The sequence below is a fragment of the Falco naumanni genome, chromosome 9, assembly GCF_017639655.2.
Source record: "Falco naumanni isolate bFalNau1 chromosome 9, bFalNau1.pat, whole genome shotgun sequence".
NCBI classification, from domain to species: domain Eukaryota; kingdom Metazoa; phylum Chordata; class Aves; order Falconiformes; family Falconidae; genus Falco; species Falco naumanni.
Window position 1 is genome coordinate 8,672,445 of NC_054062.1, and position 24,674 is coordinate 8,697,118.

At 54.6% G+C, this 24,674-nt stretch overlaps 1 protein-coding gene across 1 annotated transcript; it reads left to right on the plus strand.

Moving 5' to 3' along the window:
• Positions 1 to 954: 954 nt before the first annotated feature.
• On the plus strand, positions 955 to 23,790 carry FAM163B (family with sequence similarity 163 member B). Its single transcript, XM_040607377.1, has 3 exons — positions 955 to 1,049; positions 22,101 to 22,216; positions 22,381 to 23,790. The coding sequence occupies exons 2-3, from the start codon at positions 22,124 to 22,126 to the stop codon at positions 22,768 to 22,770; spliced, it is 483 nt and encodes a 160-aa protein (XP_040463311.1). The 5' UTR covers positions 955 to 1,049; positions 22,101 to 22,123; the 3' UTR covers positions 22,771 to 23,790.
• The last annotated feature ends 884 nt before the right edge of the window (positions 23,791 to 24,674 follow it).

Sequence of the window (24,674 nt, forward strand, 5' to 3'; positions counted from 1 at the left end):
CCCGAAGGTAAACCATGTGTCCCCTGACTCCATGGGGGGGTGACTCAGTTTGAGGGGGGGTGACTGGCTCTGTGAGATGGTGCCCCAGCTCTGTGGGGGGGTGACCGGCTCTGGAAGGGGGGTGACCCGGCTCTGGAAGGGGGTGACCATCTCCATGGGGGGGGATGACTTGGGTCTGTGAGGGGGTGATGGGGCTCTGTGGGGGGCTGACCCGGCTCTGTAAGGGGGTGACCGGCCCCGGGTGGGGGGGGTGGGGGGGAGCTCGGATCAGTGAGAGGGTGACCATCTCCATGGGGGGCTGACACAGCTCCGTGGGAGCGTGATTTGGGTCTGTGAGGGGGTGACCAGCTCTGTGGGGGAGTGACTCTGTTCTGGGGGGGCTGACCCGGCTCTGTAAGGGGGTGACCGGCTCCGTGGGGGGGTGATTCGGGTCTCTGGGGGGGGGGGGGGGGTGGTGTGACTCGGCTCTGTAACGGGGTGATCGGCTCCCGGGGGGGGGGGTGTGTGTGTGACCGGTTTCGGGGGGGGAGTGGGGGTGTGTGACTCGGCTGTGGGGGAGGTGACCCAGCTCGTAGAGGCCACCCCCCGTCCCCCCGGGGGGGGCTCCGAGGCCCGTCCCGCTGCGCAGCGAGGCCGGCAGGCGGGTGGCGGGGCCCGGCGGCAGCGGCCCGGTGCGGGGCTGGGGTCGGGGCCGGGTGCGGGGCCGGGGGGGGCCGCTCGCTCCGCGCTGCCGTCAGGGGCGGCCCCGGCGGGGGCGCGGGGCGGGGAGGGCGCGCGCTCCCCCGCAGCGCCGCGGTGCCGGGCCCGGCCATGTGCCGCGCGGCGCTCAGCTGCGGGCTCGCCTGCTCCGCGCCGCCAGCCGGCCTCCGCCGACCCAGCGCTTAATTGTGTTGTTCGGTTGGTTCTTTTTTCCCCCAAATTATTTTTCTTTAATCGGTTTCAGGTGGCTTTTTTTTTTTTTTTTTTTTGGCGTTGACGCTCTGCGAGCCGGAGCCGGCGGGAGACGCGGTCCTCACCTGAGAGATCCGGCACAATTCCCCCGTTGGAAGGTAAGCGGGGAGGGGGCGGCGAAGCTCTCCCGGCCTCGCCTGGGTTCCTTCTCCCCGTCCCCCCCAAAGCGAGGGTCTCCGGCGCTGTTTTCCCCCTGTTTGCATCCCCCCCCCGCCCGCCTCCCGGCGCGTTGTAACCTGCCTGCGGGCAGCGGAGGGGAGGGGGGGGGCTGCCGCGGGGGACCCGCAGCTGAGCCCCGCGTCCCGGGGGTGCCTGCGGGGAGGGGAGCGGGCAGGGGTACCCGGCGGGGGGAGCTGGGTCTGGGAAGGGGTTCGGAGCCGGGGGGCAGAGCGGACAGGGCACGGAACCGCACAGCAGCGGCTCCCCGACAGCCTGTCTCGGGGGCGGGTCAACTCCTGCCGCCTTAGACCAGGATGAAAAATAGCGGGGTGCTCCAGGCTTGGTTTATCCCTGGTCCTACGGCATCTTTAGTCCCAAAGCCGTGCCTGCGAAGAGGATCATGAAAGCATCTCTCGGGGATGGGGTGGGAAAGCTGCCCCCATCCCGTGCCTTGCCTGGGTGTGTGGGTCCTGCCCTCTGCCCTGGGGACACCTCGTCCCCCTCGCATGCTGGGGCTGCAGCTGGCCTCGCTTGGTGACCTCTCCGGGCATCTCACCTGGAGCCATGCGTCTGGGACAAGGCTTTGTTTCTCTCTCATGCCCTGCCCCCAAAGGATGCAGGACAACCCCCCTCCCCTCCATCCAGATGGGTTTGCAGAGACCACCCCAGCCCCAGGTGAGGCAGCAAACCAGCCCGCTAGCTCACAGCAGCAAAGCGATGGTGATGAAGGGGACCCAGAGCTGAGTGCGAGGAAGATGGTAGCACCATTATCTGGGGGTTGGTTTTGTCCCTGTTTGGTTAATAAAGCAGCCGTCTAGGGCTGTGCTCTCAGAAGCACATGGACCTCGTTCTGTATGTTAAAGATAGTCTGCAGGCTGGGGCGGGGGGGCTGTGGGAGGGCGAGAGAAATCCCCCAAGGGAAGATGTCTTTTCATTTCCCCATATCGACTGGTTTCAGACAGGATTATTTATACTTGACATAACAGATCACCACAGTTGGAAGGTAGTGGGGGTGCGCTCATACTCATTAAGGTAGACAGTTTTCTGACAGAATAAATTAAAGGTAAGAGAAGACTGCACTTTGAGGTTCAACAGATTGTCTTCTAGCCTGAAACGAGTAGTGAAATCAGCATAAAACCTAGGTGGCAAAAGCATGTGCTTCAGTCTGTCGTGATTGCCTGTCATTTTAGGAAACCTGGCAGATATCCCAACGTTAGAGCGCAGACGGTATTCCTGGGTGACCTCGTATGAGCCGAAGTGTCCAGTGTGATGGAGTTTTTAGTCATTGTGTCTTGTCATCCCTGAGTAAGCATCTGAATTATAATGTCGTTAAGGGAAAATAGTTTACATAAATTGTGCATGGACTAAGTGCCTGAACTGTCTGCACACCTGTATTTGGGCTCTTGCTCTGTTGCGATGGTGTGTGAATAACGGAAGGCTGTTTGCAGTCTTTTGTGGCTGGATTTTGTCTTGTCTGAAAGGAGCAGAAAGGTGCATTACGGCTGTCAGTTGGTGAAAAGAGATCTCAAACACCTTAAAGACCGTGCAGCTGTAATTAGAAGTGTAACCTCCTTCCTCGGTGTGTCAGGATTTCTGTGCTGTGGGTTTCTGACGATGACAGGACCTCTTAAGAAACAGTGCTGGTGCTCAGTAGATATAAAGAACTTCAATAAAATCCCCCTCAAAGAAACTGATGTTGATTTATCACCCCTCAGTGCATTGGTTCTCCCGTATGAAAGATGCGGGGATGTGAGGGGAAGGGAAGGAAACAGCGTTTATTCTTTTCTGTTTTCTCGTCGGTGAACACAGATTACAAAATACAGCCTGTTCTTAAATACCTGTGCCTACCTGAGCATGAAAGAGTTGCAGAACATTACCTGCACTGTGGTTACTGCCTGTATCTCCGCTGTGTTTTTGTTTTCCAGCAAAGCCTGGTAGATCAGCCTAGCTGTCACATCACCTCCTGATCCTTTTCCATTACAACTGCAGCAGTCCCCAAACCCTCATGTAGGTGACAGACAGTCAGGCCTGAAGGTTTGGTCTCACGGGCTTTGCAATCTAAGGAGAACATGTTCAGAAGTGGCTAAGTGACAGAGGACCCGCTGTCAGTGGCATGGTGACCCAAGTCTTTGTAAATCGCATGCCTAAAGCTGCAGAGCACCTGCTGACCCTACAGCTGTACCCGAGCACCCACCTTAGGATCCTTTAAAAGTTTTGCTGGATCCCAGATTCAAAGATGTAGAGGTGCTTAATTCCCTCGGGCATTTATGTGCAGCCCCGGAGAGCTTAGCTGCATCCTCGCGGGCTGAAGAAGCCTGTGCCACCGATCTTTGGTGACATCAGGATATGTCCTCAGTGCCCAGCACATGGGTCAGTGGGGGGTTTTGCAGCTGGCCAAGGCATTTACCTAACTCAGCCCTTTTCTTTTGGCTGTGCAGTGCCGAGCTGTATTAGTAGTGCTGGTGTCAGAAATGGGGATAACTTGGTACCTTCTCACTCATCGTGTTCTGGTCCCTGGCTGTCGTGTTGTCATGGATATGGATAAGGACATGGCCAGTGAAGAGGTGCTTGATGCCGGCAGGGCTCCTGCAGCCACAGCTTGCGGTGCAACTTATAACATTGAAACAGAGCAGGGAGGGGGTGGAGGAAAGGTGGCAGGTGTTGGGGTTGAGCTTGCAACTCGTTCCCATTCTAATTTACACTTCTTCCCGTGTCATTGTCTGTTGTCTCCTTCTCACGGTCTAATTTATTACAGTAGGCAGGATTGGTTCACCCTTTGCCTGAGAAAAAAAGCACTGCAGATTGGCAGAGGGGTGACAAATAGGTTGGGGGACGGACTCTGACCCTCTTCAGACCTTCCAGCCACATTCACATCACAGCTGAGGCCAACCCCAGCAAGGCTGGGTCCCAAGAACCTGCGAGCCCCAGGAGAACAGCCCTGGGCAGAGGTCAGCTGGAAAGGCTGGGGAACAAAATTAAAGGTCATAATAACATTTTGAAACATCTTGGGACTCATTTCTTCCTGGAAAGCTTAATAACAGCCATGACCCGTTAATTGCAGTTCAGGGCACCAGAGGGAGGATCTGGCTCCTGTGGACTGTGTGGTTCCCAAGGTGCCTGTGTCAGAGCCAGCGCGGAGCAGGGACAGGAGCAGAGCTGATTCAGACCAACATCACAATACTGATGATTTCGCCCCATCCTACATGGCCAAGAGTAGAGATTTCTCACTGGAGTTGGGGGGGCAGCAACGTAAGCGGCAGCCTGGGACACTGCTGTGGGCTGGCATCTCCCTGGGCGTGCGCTGGTGCTCCTCTTGGCAGGGCATGGCATGGAGGCAAGAGATGAGTCAGGGGCTGGGGGAGTTCTGCTTACCCTCTCGCTGCAGACAGAGCTTTATCTTGCTCGTTGAAACAAGCACCTGTAATGGGTCAGAGCTGGTGGTCGGCTTCATTCAGAATAGTGGCACCAGGTGGGTTGGGACGTCTTCCCCCAGTTTGCCTGGCCAGGAGGGCAGCTCAGCCCCTCCTCGCTGCCTCCAGTGCTTCTCTCCCCATCTCTTCCCTCCAGGACAAATGCCACCCGCAGTGACACACCGCCCAGCGCGGCAGTTTGTGAGCTTGCCGAGCTTTGCTTGACAGCAACACGAATTTTCTCCACAGCTGGAAGGCGCGTGCTGCTTGTACCTGCCCATGAGCTACAGAGGGATGCAGCTCCTGCGCGGGGCTGAGCTCAAGGTGCACACAGCTCTGCGCCCTGGGAAACATCCCTCTGCTCCGCAGCTTTTATCAAAGAGATGGAAACTTGTCACATTCTCTCTGCAACAATATCTGACATTATCCGAGCAATTTGCCTTTGGTGTGTTTCCAAAAATAGTTAGGCCTACGGTAGGCACGGGTGACATCTGGATGCATTACTGTTGAGTTCAGAAACATTCAGTAAACAAGACAGCATCTATTGTTTAAAGGTTACTTCAAAAGACTCCTGGCGAGTTATCTGGCCGTGCAATGGGGAAAAGCCTTAATGGCACTGTGATAATTGCCTTTTTCTGAAGGACATTTTAAAGGAAAGTTACTAGAAACCCAAAAGCAAGTCTCAGCCCATCCTCGCCAGGCCAGGGACCTGATCCAACCTGGAAACGAGGAATTTTTCTCTTTACTTCAGTGTTGGTTGGATTGAGCCTGGGAAGTGTGTGCCTGGCTATGGGGAAAGCAGGCTGGGGGCACAGATGGGGGGGGGGGGGGCGGGGGGAGACCACCAGCAGTTCAACAGTAAAAAAAGCTCTTGGATCAGCAGAACAGAGCAGCAGGATTCACATCAGCGGGGAGAGTGAGAGAAAGACCTCCCCGAGGCTCTGAAAAGGAAATAAATGTCATTAGCGGTGGATAAAGTAACCGCCTCTGAGCACCTGAGGTGAAGGCAGGAGGCTCTGCAGGGAAAGGGGGGCTGGCAAGGTCTGCTAGCTCTTGGGGGGCTCAGTGGGATGCTGTAGGAGCCACTCTGCAGCCCACATCTTTATTTGTCATTTATATTTATACCTGTTCAGATAATAACCTCCTTATAAAAAAAAGAAAAAGAAAAAAGTGAATTTTTGGCAGAAGCCAAGTGCTAGCTGTCATCCCCTTCCCTCGCCCAGGTGACAAGGATGCTGCTACCCGTGGTGGAAGGACAGAGATGTGGCTTTGCTGTCACCCACACCAGCCTTACATCTGCTTGTGCTCCTGGCAGAAATCACTCCTGGCTTCTTACCTTGGCCCCAGGGCAAACAGAATTAATTGTCGCCATTGATTTCGTGCCCCTTGGAGAGCTGTGATGGGGAGGAAATCACGTCACTGTCTCCCACACCTTTCTTTCAGTTTTGCCACTGATTTTCTCTGAGAAGGAGGTGGGGGCGAGCGAGATCGGGGGGTGCCTGTGGGGTGCTGGAGCCGGCCAGAGTGCTCTGCCCACAGCGGGACCATCCCATCCCAGGTGCTGGCTCCAGCCCTCCTCTGCCTTGTCTGGTGCTGCCGTGGTGCTTGCCGTGTTCCGAGCTGTTCCGAGCCCACACAGCCCAGCCTGCCGCTCCTGGTCTGCCTTCTCCCTTCTGTTCATCGCTGGTGCTCCAGCCCTGCCATCCCACCCGTCCGCCACTGCCTCTGCTTCCCTGCCCTCTTCTGCCTTCCTTACCAAGATACCGATTATAGAAAACTTAGGGGGTGAGATAACCATTGGGAGCTGCCAGCCCGAAAAATTGACTTTGGTGAAAAACCTTGTGGGGATTATTTTTTTTTTTTTCTTTGAATTGCTACTGAACTCCAGCTTAGGCTCTTCCAAGGCTGCACTGGTTGGCCTCTCTTGGGCAGGGGATAAAGGAGATGATCTTCTTGCTAGGCAGGGGACGAAGTTCTCCACACTGCCAGCTTTAGGTATGGCTTTGAGGCCACGCTATGGCTTTTCTCTAGGTACAAGTTCATCAAAGGGTCTGAGCCGCAGAAGCTCATAAGCTCATTATGGTGGGGGAATTGCAAGCACTGGGCATGCCACACAGCCGGGATTTCCTTCCTTTCTGCTGGAGGGGACTCTTGGCAAACTGGGAGGAAAAGTCCTCTGTGGTTTCATTTTTTCCTGGGCAGAGCAGACCTTCATTCCTCAGCTTCCTGAAAAGCTGGGGGGGGGGGGGGGGGGGGGGGGGGGGGCCGACGGCAAACACACCATAATGTGCAAAAGTGGCTTCTTGTAGCACTGCCTGTTCTGCTCGTACCTGCAGAGCTGGCATCAGTCAAAGCCAGGCTGCCTCTTTCCTCACTGGGAGTTTCGGACTTTTTGAGGTTAAAGGGGAAAAAACACCTCAGCATTAATGAAAGGAAGGTGGCTGCCTGCGGCAAGATAAATACCCAGATTGCTGGGTGATGTGGCTGCTTTGAAACCCTCTGGGGACCACTGTAGCCTTGTGACAGATTCAGGAGTCATTGTCTCGGGTCACTTCAACTCAAGTGGATCAAAATGTCTTCAGTTTCAAAGACTCGTAAACTGGCACCGATCACAGCAGAGAGATGTCTTGGACTTTGTTGTAAAAGACGGTCCACGGGCTCCATCGAAGCCGGTGCTTGCTGCAACGATGCGGGAGTGTGCCGGGAGACAGAGGGAATTCACAGGCAAGTGCCAGACGAGTCCCTGAAGTGGCTGCGTTACAGCGTGCAAATCGCAGCTCTGCTAAAGCATCCGCTCACAGGCACCGTTTCCCGTGAGAAAAATAACTTACCTACAAATAGCTTTGCTCATTTTTATGCCCAATATTCCACCTTTGCTCCTCTGGGCTGTTGGGGTTTTTTTCCCCTAGGAAATAATACAGGATTTTCTGAGGTAGGGACCGGCAGAGACAGTGCAATCCCAGTACAGAGCTCATCTTCTGAAACCCGCATTTGCTTCCCCATTTGAGCAGAGGGTGTTGCTTGGGCTTTGCCGTGCGGTTCGCATCCTGGTTCCCCTTGCTCTCAGTGTGGATTTGTTTGAAGCCCTGTCCTGGATCTTCCTGCCGGAGCTTGGGCAGACCATTAACTCTCTCCTTTATCTGTTGCCTGCCTTTATAGCTAGATCACAGCTTGTGCAGTGCAGGGAGGCTGGCTCTGACGGGTGTCTGCCTGCATTGCCCCTGCAGGCAGTGGTGCTCCTTCTTCCTTCTGGTTTCCCACCCTGGCATCCGCAGAACAACAGTGTGCGCCTTGTCACTCTTTAGTTAACACAATGTATGTGACTTACATAGCAAGACAGGATGCCTTTTGTGGCAATCCAAGCTAAAAACCCACCCCCGTGGAGAAAATATAGTATGAAGGCTGCCAGAAGCTCAGTTTCGAGCAAGTGCTGCGGTGCCCCGGCTGCGGGAGGGTGGCCGAGGAAATGCACAGCCTCACTGTTGAGGATCTTTCCCGGTCTCCTCAGCAAGCCAGTGCAAGCAGGGATTTACAGAGATGCAATTTATAAGGCTCTCATGTGGAAGGAAAAGGAGGTGTCTTGGTGTGATTGGTGTTGCCTGCTGGGGAGCTAAGCCCTGGGAAGATTAGTGCTGGGGAAAAATAGCCGTGCCGTGAGAGTGCGAGTGGAGCTGGGAGGGGAAGGGGAATAAGTGTTGATTGGGGGTTGCTTTTAGGTGAATTTTGTCTCAAACCCCTCCAGGTGCTCTCTCTGATCCAGCTGTCACCAAAGCCATCTTCTTACTAATTGTGCCCGCGCCAAAGCAGGGCAGCTCCGGGCTGCAGCACTGGGTGCTGAGCGGGCTCCAGCTCTGGCAGAAGCTCTCAGGGCATTCTGCACCTCGGGGACATAAACCCCCTGTGCCTAATTCTGGGCTGGAGGTGCCCGCCGTGCAGGGCATCACAGAGCAGAGGAGCGGGGCAGGCTGAGCTGCAACCAGGATTTCACCCCAGGGGCTGCCGCATCTTCACGGCTGCTTCAGCCGGGGTTTGTGAGCAGGATGGTCCCGGCTGCTCTCTGCAGGCCTGGTGGTGTCCCCTCTGGCCGGTGCTGGATGTGATCCTGTGGGCAGGCGTACCCCCCTGAGATAAAGACAAGCATAATATGTATGCAATTAATATTAGACAGTTCCAGCTTGCTTTTTCTGATTTGCAACAGTTTAGCATTACTGTCTTCTCAAGAGTTATTTCTGATTCTCATGGTGGCTCGTGGGAGCAGATTCAGCCCACAGAAAGTGGGGTTTTCTTGGTTGCACATATTTTCCCTTGTGTTTCTGGCATCACATCTTTGTTTTTGTTGTATTTTTAAATAAAACAACATAGGTTATAGAAAACACAAGACAGTGATACTGGTTTCTGAGAAACCAAGCACTGACCTTGCTTGCTTTCTGGATATCATTGTAAATATTCTATTGTTGAATGTTGGGACTAGCAAACAAAAGGGTTGGCCTCTAAAATACTGTCTGACTTGATTGGTAGTAAATATAAAGCATGAATATTGCTGGGCTATGACAGTATTGTTGACTGCAGAGGATTAGAGTTGCTCAGCCTCAGAAATGCGTAACACTGGCACGCTGTTGCTGTTGCCAGTGCTTGGGTTTTGCTCAAAAAGCAAAGATTTACAAAAAGAAATACAGACGAGAACATTTGCAGGAACCTGAAAAGGAAAACTTTGATACAAATGCTAACGTTACAATTTCACCTGAATAGCAAAATGTTGTGCAATTTTGTGATGTCCTAATTAAAACAACCAGAAGCAGATTTGAAGCCTCCTGTGATCACAGCAGAAATTCTCGGGCTCCCACGCTCTGCCCAGTCTCTCTGCTGTCAAGCCCTGGCACAGTGGCAGTCAGGTTGCAGGATGTTTTATGAAAGCAGTGAATGTATTCCTGATTCCCGGAGGAGACCTGTGGTCTGTTTAACCTTTTGAGGGGCTTCTCCTGCAGGCAGAGCTCCATCACGAGTCGGGCGCCTGCGTTTTGGTCTGCGGAGGGGCACTCTGAGGTACAGGGTGATGAAGATGTTCACACTTGCAGGTCCGGGTTTTGTAAGACTTAAACTACAGGTTTCAGTGTGGTTTACCGCTGAGGTGGGCTGTTAACAAAGTCCACATTCATACATCATCTTGCATTAACATGCAGCATCAGCATGGCCAGGGTGATGTCTGGAGAGCTCAGAAAATCAGCGTAGGTTCAGTGAAAGGTTTTGCTACTTCGGTTATGTTCATCACAACTGCAAGGTCAGCTCTGGGGTGGAAAGTGTTATTTAACGACGTAACATACCTACTTCCCAAGGAGCTCAAGCAAACACGTTCAAGCAAAGTGAGGGGATGCGGAGGGTGGAGTGGGGCAGCGCTGGCCTGTGAGTCTCCTCCTGCTTTCTGGAGGCATTTCTGTTTGCATGTCCCCAGGGGCTTACGTGCTCTGAGCCCCCCCGGGGCTGCGGGGAGCACAGCCCACCCCACAGCAGGGGCTGCTGCGGCTGGTACCCTCACCCATCTCCCTTTGCAAGGCCAAGGAAGGGCTCAGGGCTCGGGGATGATGCAGGGCGCTGCTCTAAGGCTTGGCTTTCAAAGAGAAGATACGTGGCATTTTCTGGTCCTTTCAGGTGCTGCAAGTCAGTCATCATTTAACCAAGGAGGGCGGAAAGTGCAGCCTGCTCGGGAAGGTGCAGCAGGGGAGTGCAGAGCCCGCCGGGTGCAGGCACCGAGCGGTGGGAGCACCCTGCCCCGCCAGCCTCGCCTGCCTCAGTTTCCCGTCCCGTTGGGTGCCAGCAGTAGAATTGCTTTGGCTCCTGGGGGAGGTGAGAAGGTGGCAGAGGGAGCGTGCAGGAGCATGAACCACTGCATCGCTCTCAAGGGCCTTTCTAGCCTCGAGGAGTCATTTCAAAGGCAGGGGCTGCGTCGTCCTAATGCTGACGCTAGGCAAAAAGATCCATCACATGTGCTTTGATTTCTGAAAGATGCTGTCCCTGGGAACAGTCGATATTTCAAACATTTGATCCCAGAAGCTCTGTTAAGCCCACATGGTTTTGAGTAGAGCAATTTATGTGAAGGTTTTTCTCTGTTTCTTTATGCACCTAATGACAGTTTTCAGCTGAGCAGTGTGAATTACTTGATCTTTTCCGCTTTTTTTGCTTATGGTTTTGTTGTTGTGGGTTGGGTTTTTTTTAACTCTGAGTTAAATCTTTCCCTCTCTCAGCTCCCAGGAAAAGCTGTAAATTAATTAAGGTGAGGAAAAAAGGAAAATTTACCGGAACCAGCTCAGAGTAAGTTGCCAAGAATCTGAAAATTACCCTCTCAGACGGTCTGTATTAATTCCCCTGATGCAGCAATGATAAATCCTTATTAAAAAGGATAACATAAGGAGATTTTACTGCCTGTAGGAAAACTCCTGGCCACAAGCAATGAGGAAGCCCATCGCCTTCTTGTCCATGATCAGAGCGGTTTGCAAACATGCGTGTCCTTCCCCATGAGCCATGGTGCCGACACCAGCCCTAAGCGCGTGATGTTACCGTTGTACGAGGCATGGGTGCGACACAAATCAAGCCCCATGTCCCCAGGTCCTGTGGGCAGTGACTCTGCGTTGGCAGCAGCACTAAATCTCTGCACATTCACTGCTTGCCTCAGCTCCCCATCCCTCTGGAAGGCCAGCCCTGGGAGCACCATGCAGACAGCAATTTGAATGAAGCAGATTTTGGCCTCTGACCATATCAAGCAGCGTGAGGGTGCATGTCTTGTTCGCCGTGCTGACCAGAGAGGGGCTGGGAGGGCTCCTTCCCTCCCCACCTGCAGATGCAACTCGTGCCCCATACAAGCAGTGGGTCAGGCAGGGCAGGGAGCGCAGTGCTAGCTGCGTGGCAGCCTCACAAGCCAGCCTTAACATTTCTGGGTTATTTCCAAAACCACTGAGCTGTCTCTCCACTTCTTTATTCATGCACCGTGCTGCCTTGCTGGGCTGGAGTGGGAAAAACACTCTGCTTGCTTCTCATTACACGGGTTGAACCTCAGCCTTTGCCACAGCAATGTAAAGCTGTAGCTATGGAAACTCCCTACCCTTTTTTATGATTTTTTTTTTTTTTTTTAAGGCAGCAATGTATATCTCTTTGGAGATCCCAGATGGGGCTGCTGCTGCCTGCGCGGTTGTTCTGGCAGCACCCGGGGAGTGACCCGGTGTCATGCTGGAAGCACAGAGCCAGGTCACACTGCAGGGAGCCTGTGTCACCAGGGCAGAGGAGCAGGGGCTGATGAGGAATAAGCAGGTTGCACGGACAGCCAGAGCCCAGGGCAGCTCAGGAAACAGCCTGTGACAACAGGGTGCTGGGGGGGACAGCGTGGGGCTGATGGAGGTGCCATCAGCCACCCATGCACAGCTAGGGAGGGCAAGGACAGAGGGGTGCTGGCCCCCCTCCTGCACATTACTGTGGCCAAATGGAGGGTGGTCCCTGGAGCTCTCAGGTTGCTGCATTTGATGATCACCAAGGAGATGCTGGTCCCTGCTGTCTCCACCCCAGTCTGGGTCCGTGAATCCTGAGGAAACGAGAGTGAGTTGTGCAGCTCACAAAGGCTTTAATCTGCCGAGGATCTTCCCGTCCCACGAAGCTGTGCTCATACCTCTTGGAAATGCAAAGCTGTTGGATTTACTGCTGACTGGAAATGTACACTGTACGTGTCCTTCCTTCCCCAGCCCCTGATCGATGGCTCATCTGCATCTCAGGACATCTGCAGGGGCCGTCAGGTCGGGTGTGAGGACTCATCCTTCCCAGCCAGCGGTGTAGGGGGTGGAAGGGGAGCGGAGCTGATCCCGGTTCACTCCTTACCCAGTGCCTGGCCAGGGGCAAGCCCCTTTATTCTGGAAATGGGCTGATATTTGGTAGATTTCAAGCAATGGAGCTTCAAAAGCAGACCCTTAACCACCCCAGGGCTCAGTTTCCCTGTCTGAAAAATGGGTATTGGCGTAGTAATGCTTTCCCTCTCCGATGATGCCAGAGCTGGAGGGCGCTGGGCTGAACCAGGGCTTTAGCTCAGGTGTTGCCAAAGGCTGGACGTGCAGCTGGGGCTGGCTGCTGGCTGCCGCCCTCCTCGCTGCTGCGCAGGGGTCTGCCTGGCTTTGTGGCTGCCTGAAGCAAAAGCTAAAGGGTGCAAACACAAGCTTTGAAGCATGTAGTGTTTCTAATGGCACGGGGCTGAATCGCAGCAGGGCTGACTCAGTCCATCTCCCCCAGGGCAGTTGCTGGCTGTCTTCCCCTAAGGATGAGGCTCCATGCAGACACCGCTGCACAGCCAGAGCCAACAGATCCCTGGAGCAGGGTCACCATGGGAGCTGCTGCTTCTGTTGCTTTGTGTGGCCATCAGGGTACCAAGACTTTGCTGTCCCCCTGCGACGGTGTCCCTGACCCGTTGAGAGCATCGTCCCCAGGACTGTCATGGATGGGAGCGCTGGACCCATCCCAGCTGCGGTGTTGGGGACAGGAGGCAGCTCCGGCTCCCAGCCGGGGTTGTAATGTGCCGAGAGTTCAGCCAGTGACTGTGTGGGTTCTTTCCCATCTGCATGCCCCAGCAGTCCTGTCTGATCCATAAAACTCTGCTCTCGAGGCATTTTCCAGGAGATGGGACAGCGGGAAAGCTGGTGTGAGCTGTTGGTGTGAGGCACCAAGTCCCGTGGGCTCCCGGGGCTGTCAGGCTCTTGGGGCAGCAGCGGCTGCTTTTCGACCTCAAAAGCTTTCAAAATCCAGATGAATGGAGCAATTCTGGAAAGAGTTGCTCTTTCAGAAGGACCAGTTCCTTTTTTTCCCACCTTTGATTCATCATTTCAGCAACATTTTCTGACAATTAAGGCTTTTTGATCTTTCTGCCGGTGCTCCAGCAGGCGGTGCCTTGCTGGGGGGCTCCAGGGAGCAATCGTGCAGGACGGTGATGGAGAGAACTGCCCGCTCGGTGAACTGGGCAAGAAAAAGTACTCATCAGGGGTAAGATTTATCATTAGTTCTCAGTAAGCTAACCCAAGCTTTTCAGGTTGGCCAGAAGACATTTCCAACCTGCAAAACTGCCCTCCTAGAAGCCCTCGGGGTGGGCAGGTGGGTGCTCCCCACCCTCTGACTTATTTCCCACTCAGCAGCAATTGCAGTAGCTTATCTCAAGCTGCTAATACCAAAACCTGCTCTTTCTGAGCTAATATCTCAGGCTGACTAAAACCATAATTCAAGAGGCGATTAAATGATGCAGGGTGGAAAGACAGCCTGTCTTTCTTTCTTTTTTCTTTCCTTTTTTTTGAAGGAATTTAGGCTGCTTATGTGTGTTTGGCATTATGGCCTGCTTTCCAGCTGATGCATGGAAATAATTCCTGGTCCTGAAGCAGAGTGTGATCGTTTGGACAGTGAAAGGTGGGACTGGGGAGGGCAGAACCCTCCGGTGTGGTTTGACAGCAGCTCTCAAACCCTGTCAGAGACCAACTGGCCACGAGCCCCTGCTGCGACACCTCACCGTGCACCCACTTTGGGACTGGTTTTTGGGTTCACCTCTCCTGGGGTGATGCCAGCATAGGGCTGGTGTGCAGGCATGCACTGCTGGGCAGCGCCGAGTCACTAGCATCCCTATCAATGTCACTAGCATGCCTATGGAAGCCTTTTAGGATGTAGCTGTACAGTTTTACACAGGGTCAGAAGGGCAGAGCAGGGTGAACATACCCTGCATTATTCTAGGTGATGCTGAAGTGTCCGCAGACTCCTTCCCTAGTCCCTTTGGGATGGAGATAGCAGCACCCTCAGGTTGACCCCAGGGGCACTGGAAGGGGACATTTCCAAGGGCAGTGCACGTACCATCCAGGTGATTCAGTATTTTCCCCCATCTCTCCCCAATGGCACCGCTGCACTCCGTTTAGCATCTGCAGTCATTTAAATTCATGCCTGGAGTTGTGCTTAGTAAGCCTCAATGCCACTTTGATGAGCTGTGCAAATATTATTTTTCATTAGGCGTGATTTGCTTGTATTAAATGACATTATTGCCTCATTATTGCCGAGCACATATTCCCTCTTGCACACTGCTGGGGCAGGCATCCCCTAGATCGATGTGCTGTGAAGGCAGCCTGCTTAAGTGTGCTGAAAATTCAGACAGCTCACTACGCGCTAATTTCTGTTTTAAAACCTAACAATGGTAATTGGTGGGAGGGGATCCCTAATTCTCCCACGAACTCCTGCTTTTTTTAAGTTTCAGGAAGAACCTAAATTGGGGAGTGGCCTTGCTGTATGATGCATCTCCCCAATAGCCTGGGTCTCCTTTGGTGGGTTTCACTGCCAATGAGCTGCTCTGGCGGTGCCATCGCTAGCGGGGACACCTGGAGGGATGAGGATATGGTGTGTCCTCAGCGTTTGGAGAAAGCTTGTACCACTTACTGGAAAAGCAGCGGCTTTTCTAGGAGCTTTTGGGCTGCCAGGCAGTATTTAACAAAACACTTTGGATTATAAAATTCTGGGGTTTAATGATATATTATATTGTTGTTATATATCGTTATATGGGACGATGATAAGAGCAGGCAGAAGGAGCAGGTCACCGTGGTATTTGACCATCCCTGTTCCCCATCTCAGCCCGACCGTTGGCACTGGAGGAGCATTTCTGGCTGTAAAGGGCTGAGCTGAAAATGGGTAGAGGAGGGGAAAAGTCCCTGGCCTCTCCAGTCCCCTGAAGGAGTTTATCTTGGGTTATAATTGATGCAAATACGGGGGATACATCCCTCTTATCAGCCCGATGCTCATCTTGCATTAGCCTGATGTACCTCCAGGCTTAACCCTCACTGCTGGGACACTAAAACCAGCACGGGAGAGCACTGCGGGCAGAAAGGGCTCTCTCACACCCAGCTCTCGTCACCTTTCCATGGCTGTGGCATTGTCCCCCTGCCCTCGGCCATTCCCAGGCACCCTGTGAGCGCAGCTGCCATCTCAGCCCTGCCCGTGCCGTGCCATGCAGGAGCCTGGAGGTGGCCGGGATCCTGTTCTGCAGAGCTCAGCACTATTCCAGCAATGTCCTATCTGCTGAATAATTTATCAGACAGTGTGTATAGATTGTCTTTGAAATGTGTTGTTTCCGGTTTGGACATCAGTGGGAGCTGAAGTACAGGGGTCTGTCCCAGCGGGCAGGAGGGCTGGGGGTGCGTTGGCTGGGGGGAGCCACAGGGGTCACAGGCAGAGCTGTGAGTTGCCTCTGTAAGAGCATCGGTGGCTTCTTGTCATTGGCTTCAAACCAGGTGGTAGCTCTAAGGCCACCAGAAGGGGACAAGCAATTTCAGGTGGGTGTGAAATGTTTTGCTCCCCGTTCTGGTTTGTTGTTTAAAAGCCCACAGCAGCATTACAGCCTGAGAGTGCTTGCCCGGACCTGGCTGCATCTCCCATGTGGCAGAGCCCTCTGCGATGTGACTCACTGCCAGAAATCCTTCTTATTCCAGGGATTACCAGTAGTGGTTGCAAACTCCCGTTCTCAGGGTAGGGAAAGCACCTCCTGCTTGCAGGAGCTGCTCGGGAAAGGGCTGGTGTCCAGGCAGAGATGGAGGTGAACGCAGTCCCGACGGGTGAGGGTAGGAGGATGGGGCTTCTGGGATCCCCAAACCATCTCCAGCACCCAGGCTGACGCTCTGCTATGGATGACTCTGGGAAATTGTGAGCAGCGTTCTCCACACAGGGGGCAGCAGGGGGTGAAGTGCTTTCCGCTGAGAAAATGTTGAAAAGAAACTTGGAGCGTGGAGTGCCTGGAGATACGGGGTGTCCCACATGGGGAAGCACTTGTGTGGAGATGGGGAAGCACTGACTGATGAGACGCAGCTCACCTTGTCCTTGTGTTAAGGAGGGCTCAGATGGTCTTGTTGAAGCGATGGGTCTGCATCTTCCTGTGCCCCTTCCCCAGCCCACCCATGGTCAAGCCTGGCTGTTTCAATCCCTGCTGTAGGCGCAGAGCAGCAGCCCCCAGGCCAGGAATGCTGCCATCAGGAGGAAGAAGGAGAAAGGAAACGAAAGTGATGCAGCCCTTCTGCTTAAAGTGTTTCTCATATGGAAAGCCACGTTCTCTGCCTGTGTTTCTGGCAGCTGCCCTGTCCGCTGGCTCCGTAAATGCAAAGTCTTCTGCTGGCACGCTGCCCGGCCGTTCCTAGCAGCCCGGCTCTTATTCATTGACTGGGTAGGATTACAGGAACTGGGGGAAATGCAGAAACAACGCTGTATTTGCCACCAAACTGGTTTGAGCTCCTAACTTATTTGCTGCTTTCCCACCTCCCAGCCTGGTGGCTGGTGGCCGGGCGGTGGTGTTGCTTCGCACCGGTGCTCTCTGGGGTTTGCCCTTGGACACAGCCATGGCACGCACATGGCACTGGGGGGGCAACAGGAGAGCGTAAGCCTGGCTTACCCTGAAACTTTGCAGCATCAAGGGCTCGGGTCCAGTCTGCTCTGCTCTGGTCATTTTATTCTAGTGTGATTTCTTGTTACTCTGGGCTAAGGTCCTTGGTCTTGAATGCTGCTCGAATGCTGTGGGGCAGGAAGCAGCAGCAAGACCCAGCGGCTCGGGGAAGCGGCATGTCGGACAGCCAGCATCACTCGTGTGCTCTCCTGCTTCCCCTTTCTTGCTGAGGGCTTGTCCTTTCTTCTGAAGTGGGGCTCGGTCAGCAGTGTCGGCATCAGGGTTTGTGGTGCGTGGGATGAACTGGGAAACAGCCGCATTGCCCACCCAGGGCAAGACCCACGGAGCTCATGACCCTCCGCCACGGAGGGTCAGACTTGTGCTCCCCCTGTACACAGCTCCCCAACTCCCAGTTTCCACGTAGGACTAAATCTTCCAAACCTGAACGTGTCCCCCCACATTGAGGTCACTCCCTTGAGTGTTCTCCCCAGAGTGACCCAGCAAGCTGACCCACCACCAGCCATCGCTGTGATGCTTGGAGGAGGGTCATCCTGGGGGGCCATACTGGCATGCAGGGTCGCTCCCCCCCCTCGGAGGCCCTTCCCAGGGGTGGGAGGACACCCACGCGCAGCAGGAGCAGCTCGGCCAAGCACACAACACGGCCAGGGATGTGCTAGTGCAGAGCAGAGCCAAGACAAGGCAGGATGGTGTTACTTCAGGACACAGTGCTGGCCTCCTCCGCTCCCTGGGAAGGGTGGGGTGGGTTTTTTTCCCTTTTTCTCTCCTTTTTCCTTCTTGGCCATTTGGAAGTGCAGGGCAGAGCTGATCCCTGCTCGTCTCTGCAAATGACCAGCAGAACAGGCAAGGGCCAGAGGTCCCCTGCAGGACTCCTCGAGCGTGGGGTGTTCCTGGCTGCGTGATTATTGTGGTGGGGTCTAAGCTCCTGCCTGCTCCAGGGCTGGGGTACCAGCCATGAGCAATCCCATCAGCATTCATATCGTGCTGCCAGTTGTTGTTTCGTATCTAGTGTAACTGTTTTGTTTAAATCTCCAGCCTCTGGCGTCAGGTGAATAAGAGCAATTCCCAACTCCCTTGTTAAACAGAGGGCTGTGCTGCTTCTGGCTGCAGGGCAAGCAGATGCCAGGGGTGCTGGGGGATGCAGGCAGCACTACAGTGGGACACGCCGTGGGCTGCAGCTCTTTGCAAGTAAGATACAGTCCTCATATGCTGGCACAGTTCCAGTGGGACCAGCACTCACTTTTTTTTGTTTTCAGCTAGGACAAAAATGCTTTGAGGTTGGCTGTGTTGCCGTGGGGTTGGGAATAGGGATGGTATGGCATGGCGTGGTGTGGCATGGCATGGATGGAAGCCCCATTCATTTAAAGGTCAGGCCTGAAGACTGTTCTTAACACCTGCAAATCCTAGAAGCTGGCTTAACTGGGCATTTGAGGGTCTCTTAAAGAAACCCTGGAGTCATCTCCTTAACAGTCCCCAGGTCTCCTTCTCCCACAGCCTCAGCAGGCAGGGTCAGGGCAGTCCACTTGACCGATCATGGCTGCAGTGCTCCAGCACCTGGACCTGGAGCTCAGCGGTTTGGAGCGGTGGTTAGCCGGGTGTTAGCTGGAGCCTTCGGACGAGCTGAGCTCAGCCTCCCGCCCCGGCTGCTCTGAAGCCTTCCTCCCACGCAGGCGTCCCGAGAGGCACTGGCTGCACAGCCGGTCTCTGCAGAGCCAGCCCAGGAGCAAGATGCAGCTGTGAGCAGCCTCCCCCTGCACCAGGCACCCTCAAGCAGTCCAGGGGCCATGTTCAGGATGCTGGGGGGGGGGGGTGACGTAGGATGATTTCTTATTGGCTTCCCCTTCTCCTCTCTGCATTGTCAAGTGCAATTCTGTGCTGTCCTATGCTCTGTTGCCCCCCTCCAACCGCCTGGGTTGGGCTGCAGCGCATTGGGAAGGTCCAGCAGTCCCTGGTGGCAGTGCCCAGGTGAAGCGAGGAGCGGAGGCTGATGCAGACGTGGCTCCTAGTGAACAGCACAACCTCAAGGCCCACATCCTCAGCCATGGCAGGGACATGCAGGGGGTGTCAGTGAGGAAAGAATCTCCTGTCTGGGACTGGAGCTGATGGGAGCTCTGCTTGTGTCTTCTCTAGGCTGCAAGGAATAGAAAAAGCCATTTTCTCACACCCTGTGATTTCCCAGCTGCTGCAGGGCTGCAAGGGTGCCTGCAAGGATGCTGCTGCTATAGTTGCAGCAATAGATGACTTGGTAAAAGCAGGCAAGTGGAACAGGATTGTGTCTAAAACCAAGCAGCACATCCAGGAGCAACCTGTAGCCACCATGCAGTGAAGTGTCTTTGGTTTGTTGCAGCAGGGTACTGGGGAAGGGGATAGCATTGCACCCAGGCTCCTATGTGCCCGCACCAGCGTGGCAGCTCCCAGTAGTGCCGAGAGGCACCGTCCCCTGTCACCCTGCAGTACTGGGGACTGCTTTCCTACAGCAAAGGGCTCCTGGGCTGGGGGCAAACAGCCTGTGTAGAGCTAGCATCCCCCTGCTGCCCCTTCCCGGCTGTCTGGCAGTGATGGAGGATGTGCTGGGAGCTGGATTTGGATGGGACAGAGGGGCTGGGGGGGGGTCAGGCATCCTCGGTAGCTGGAGGGCTCCTAACATTACCGAGGGGCGAGGAAGGAGCCAAGCGACTGTCTGTTGGGACCACATCTCTCAGTGCCTGCGTTCCTAATACCAGGGCTCCTGCATACTTTCTCCAAGACCACAGCGGAGCTGCAAAGCACTTCCTTTTACCAGGATATTTATTACTAAATATATGAATCTGGGAGCCTGTGGAGCGTGAAATTAGGAACAAATGTAAAAAGGAGGTCTAGACAGGAATTGTTCTGCTTATGGGCCTCCACAAGCTCTGCTTTCCTCCCCCTTTGCACACTGGAGAGTTTAATGCTTCCAGGTACGCAGCTTTAATCAGACAAGTATGTTAGGGGAGGAAAAAAGAGCAAAATGCAAATGGCCTTGCTTTGCATGGAGCAGTAGCTGCAATGCCATGTCTGGCTGACCACAGCTGGACAGAAACTGAAAATTGGCTCTGTGTGACCCTTGCTTGTCCCCCCGGCATAGGTGACCATTTAGTTAATGGGCGAGGAAGCTGGGGAGCCTGCCCTGCCGGAGCCCTGCCTGCCATCTCGGGCTGGCAAGGAGCTTGCTAAGATGCTGATCTCTGGTGGGTGCAGCACCCATCCCTGAGAGGCTGCAGGGCTGAGTCCTACCACCCCAGTACCAGGTCCAGCACCTGCCCTGTGCACCCCTGCCCTGGCTTTGGGGTTTTTTTCCATGGGGATTGCAAATGGGAGCAGCAAAGGACCCACAGACGGGCACTTCCAGCCAGCTCTGCCGGACCATTGCATGTGCCCGCAGCACCCGGTGCAGCCCAGGGTTTGCAGCCTGTGCCTCCATCCCTCTTTAAACAGGTATCAAAGTTGCTAAATCATTAATCCATTTTCTGCAAACCCTTCCCCTGACTGTGTTCCTCCCCTCCTGAGCCTCCTCAGAGCATTTTGCCCGAGGAATGAAGGCAGGATTTGGCCCGGCACTTGCCCCATGGCTGCGTGGTGCTAGAAGGCGTTCAGACATCATTATAAATTACCTTCCCTCCTACAGCGCTGCTCAGCAGCAACATAAAATGTGATACTGCTTTATCCATTCAGCACTTACCCAACTTTAGCAGGACATTAAGCGCCTGAAAATATGCCACAGATTTATTTTCTTTGGAAGCAGGTTAAATCCCTGACAGATACAGTTGCTTTTCCTCGGGTGCTGAAGTAATTTGGGGCTGGGGTGGCTGGTTTTTTGTTTTAACCTGATAGCGTGAGCTGGAGGCCAGCTTTGTTAAAGCGCTTGTGGAGTAGGTGGTCAGGGTGCGATTTCTTTCTTAATTTATGTTGCTTCTCCTGTTCCCAGACTGATGCTTGTGACACTAAAGGGCTGCTGGAGCCTTAGCTGCAAAGTGATGCTGGTGTTAGTGCCACTGTCTATGTAGCTGCTAGCAGGTGTGTGCAGGCAGGTATGCGTCTCCCCAGCATCCTTCCTGTGGCAAAAAGAGCTTGGTCTTACTCTGCGTGGGATGGAGGGGAATTCAAGCCCCACCCCCCAAGCTCTTGGGGCAGGGATGCTCAGAGCAAGACCCGTGCTGGCGTTGCGGGGTTCGTGCGCTGCGCATGGTGCACAGCATCTGCTTTCTGGGTGAGCCCAGCAGTGCAAGAAGCAGGGACCTTACACCACTACCAGCTCTGTGTCAGCACCCCCATTCCTCTAAGAGGCACTCCAGGCAGAGAAGGGTGCTGGTGGTACCCCAAAGCATGAGCATGGGGCCAGGCTGAGCCGTGGCACCCTGTGACGTCCAATGCACAGGGTCCCGGCTCCAGTGTTTGCTGTGGTGAGAATGAAGAGCTTGCGAGGCTGTCAGAAGCATTAACCTGGGGTGCCTCCACAGCCCCCTCAACACTGTGGCTTGGCCATGGCAAAGGCGAGGAGCTTGGTGGCTCCTGCAGCAGCTGGACGCATCCCATACCTCAGCTCGCTGCGCGGGGATAGGAGAGCGCCTGTCCCTGCAGTCATTAAAGGCTCGCTTAGCAGCTCCAGTTATTCCAAATTAAAATACCACATTGTTTTCATGGGGAAAATGGATTATAGGCTCAGAGAAAAATGTGTACAACTCAGAAATCCTTACAGCAAAGCTCTTTCTCCCATCACTGAAGTTCTCTGCCACCGGGCAGGAGCTGCGAGGGTGCACTGGGTGCTGGGCAGAAGGTTTTATTTCCCTTGGGTTCCCCCTCCTGCATGAAGAAGAGCCTGGTGTGACCCCAGAGCTGCTACTCACTCATTCTCTCACCCACTGCATGAAGGTTTTTTTACACCACCACCACCACACACACCCCAGCACCCTGCAAGGTGGCATTTAAGGGGTACAAGGTCTCCCTGATGGCTTTCACAGGTGCCCAGTGCCAGGATCTCCTGCCCATCACCTCCCACAGAGCCCTCCTGCTTCCTAGCCCCTTGCAAACAGGGCTGAGTTGGGATTTGAGGGTCTGCAGCCCAGTACATCGCCCAGCACCAGCCTCACCCTGATCCCCCATCATCCCCCGTGTGCTCACTTTTGCAGGCTGTTAATGGAGAAGAGGGCGGATGACAGCCGGGACCGTGGTCATCACAGGTGGAATATTAGCAACTGTCATTTTACTTTGTATCATCGCTGTCCTCTGCTACTGTAGGCTCCAGGTAAGGCTGGCGGGGATGCAGCCCCCAAAGATGCTGCAATGGGGAGGGGAGACAGCAGGCATCCCCGTGTCCTCTGCCTGCCTGTCCCCAGGGCTGGCATGCACGGAGCATCCCCTTGGGATGCCAGCTGAGCCCGCCGGCCCCACGGGGCCATCCCATTTCAGTACTACTGCTGCAAGAAGGATGAGTCCGAGGAGGATGAGGAGGAGCCCGACTTCGCCGTGCACTCCCACATCCCGCCGCTCCACTGCAACCGCAACGTAGTGCTGACCAACGGCCCGTCCCTCTACACCTCATCCCCCTTTGGCAAGAAGCCCACTCCGAGCCGGCCGAGCTGCCCCGGCTGCACGCCGTATGAGCCCCCCACCTTCTTCCTGCAGGAGCCCCCCGAGGAGCTGCACAATGGGGGCGACCGGGTGAGCTACAAGACAGTGAGCCAGGAAGATCTCGATCTGCCGGTGAGCGTGGCCAACCTGCAGGCGCTCAACCCCAACCGGCTCTCAGCCATGCGGGAAGCCTTCTCCCGCAGCCGCAGCATAAGCACCGATGTGTGAGGCGCTGGCTGCCCACCCAGCCCCTGGAGCATCACAGCGCACCTCGCCACTGCTGCTGGGGCTTGTAACAGTGGGGAGAACTTTTTGAAATTCATGGAAGAGGGTGGGGGTTTTTTTTTGGGGGGGGGAAAGAATGTATTTCTCTGTTCCGTAGGCAGAGATGTGCTAAATGGCAATATAAAGGGGTAACGAAAAAACAAACCCGGAAGGGAAGCATGGGGGAGGGTGGTTGCAGCTGGGATGCAAGGTTTTCTAGCGCTGCGTTGCATTTTTTGTTTGTTTTATAAAGAGGATTTTGATATTGTGCATCCTTTTAATACAAACGCCCCTCCTCAGCATTCGGTTGTAGTGCCGAGTGATGACAAGCAAGCGGTGGAGCACACGGTTGACTGCAAAATGGCTCATGCTGCAAGTCAGCCGGCACCTGCTGCCGTGTTGTGGGGGCATGCTGCAGCCCACTGCTCCTGGCCCTAGTGTGCATACACCCCCACGCCCCCGTAGCAAAGCAGGGCTGCTATTGCCCACGCTGCTGCCACCCCCTCCTGCACCTCTCTGCACTGCAGCTCTGTATGTGCGTGCACAGCCCTGCCCTATCCCCAGGCTATCTTGCTCCTCAAGTTGGTCATTTATTCCTGGGTGACAGGTGCAGTTCCCTCAGGGTTAGGATGGCCAGTGGGTGCACAGCCTGTCCCTGCCCCTGGAGCGCCCCCACAGCCCCCCAGTGGAGCAGGGCTGGGGGGAGTTGCAAACCGATTGCATTACCTGGCTATGGAAATGACACACAGGGCAGTTACAGATGGAGAGGTACACCTGTAGCTGCCCCCTCTGAATAATCAGCACCCCTGCTCCAAATAATGCCATTTGCACCTTCTGATTGAGGGCTGGGTGAGCAAGAGTGTCATCGTGTATGTGCCCAACCCTTGCATGCACATTTCTACATGCATCTCTGTTGGGTTTTTTTTTAGAAAAAAAGAAAAAAAAAGCCATGACACTTTCTCTCCATGCAGGAATGTGTCAAAACACTTTAGATTTAGGCAAAGCCACCTCTTTTGCATTTTTCATCCAGCCGTTTCCCACAGCTGGGCAGCCTGGCGGGGGCTGCGGCACCGGCTCTGCCCCAGCTCCGTGGGCCACGCTGGCTCCAGGCAGAGCAGCCGGCGAGGAGCTGGCAGCCGAGAGCATCCCTCTGCGCTACAAACCAGTGCTTTGGGAGGAAGACATGCACATTGCATCGGTGCCTGCGTGGGGACTCTCGTGCTCTGGTTTCTCCTGGCTGTCTCAGTTCTTCCCCTCCACCCTTGCAATACTCACGGTTTGTCTGACAAAACACCCTCTTTCTCCCGGAGCGAGCGTGCGTTATTCAGATTAAAAGCATGGCGCTGGACTTGGGGATGGCTGCTGGAGGATGGACTGGCTGCAAAGAGACTCTCGTGGCCTCAGGGCTGTGCTCTGGGTCAGCTTTCCTTTTTAAAGATGCGATGGGAAGAAAAAAGCCGTGTGGCTTCAGCCCCAGCGGCTCCCAAATACTGTATGCAGCCCAGCTGGGTATTTTACTTTTAACCACGAGGGCTTTTAATTCCACAGGAAATCTTTTGAAGTACAAGTCAGTCTTTGCAAATGAGTAACTTAAACTTTCTTGGGGGGGTTCTATTTGGGGCAGGGTGGGGGCTGGGTTTAGTTTCGTACATGTTTAATATTCTGGGCTTGGTCCCTGCGGTGCCATGTCCTGGGAGCGCGATGCCTCTGCTCCAGGGGGACAGCAGCCGCTGGGGCCATGCTCCTGTGTACAGTTCTCACCAGGGTTTGTTTCCACGCATCGAGCCCTCCTCTTTGCATTTCTCGTGACCGTACTTCTTTCACCAGCCTTCCCTTTTCTTCCTTTTATCTTTTCTCCTTCCCCTGTA

What these genes read in the sequence shown, in the direction of transcription:
- FAM163B (XM_040607377.1), top strand. Translation starts at nt 22,124, where the DNA reads ATGACAGCCGGGACCGTGGTCATCACAGGTGGAATATTAGCAACTGTC. An exon ending in TCTGCTACTGTAGGCTCCAG is followed by an intron (nt 22,217 to 22,380) that starts GTAAGGCTGGCG and finishes ATCCCATTTCAG; the next exon opens with TACTACTGCTGCAAGAAGGA.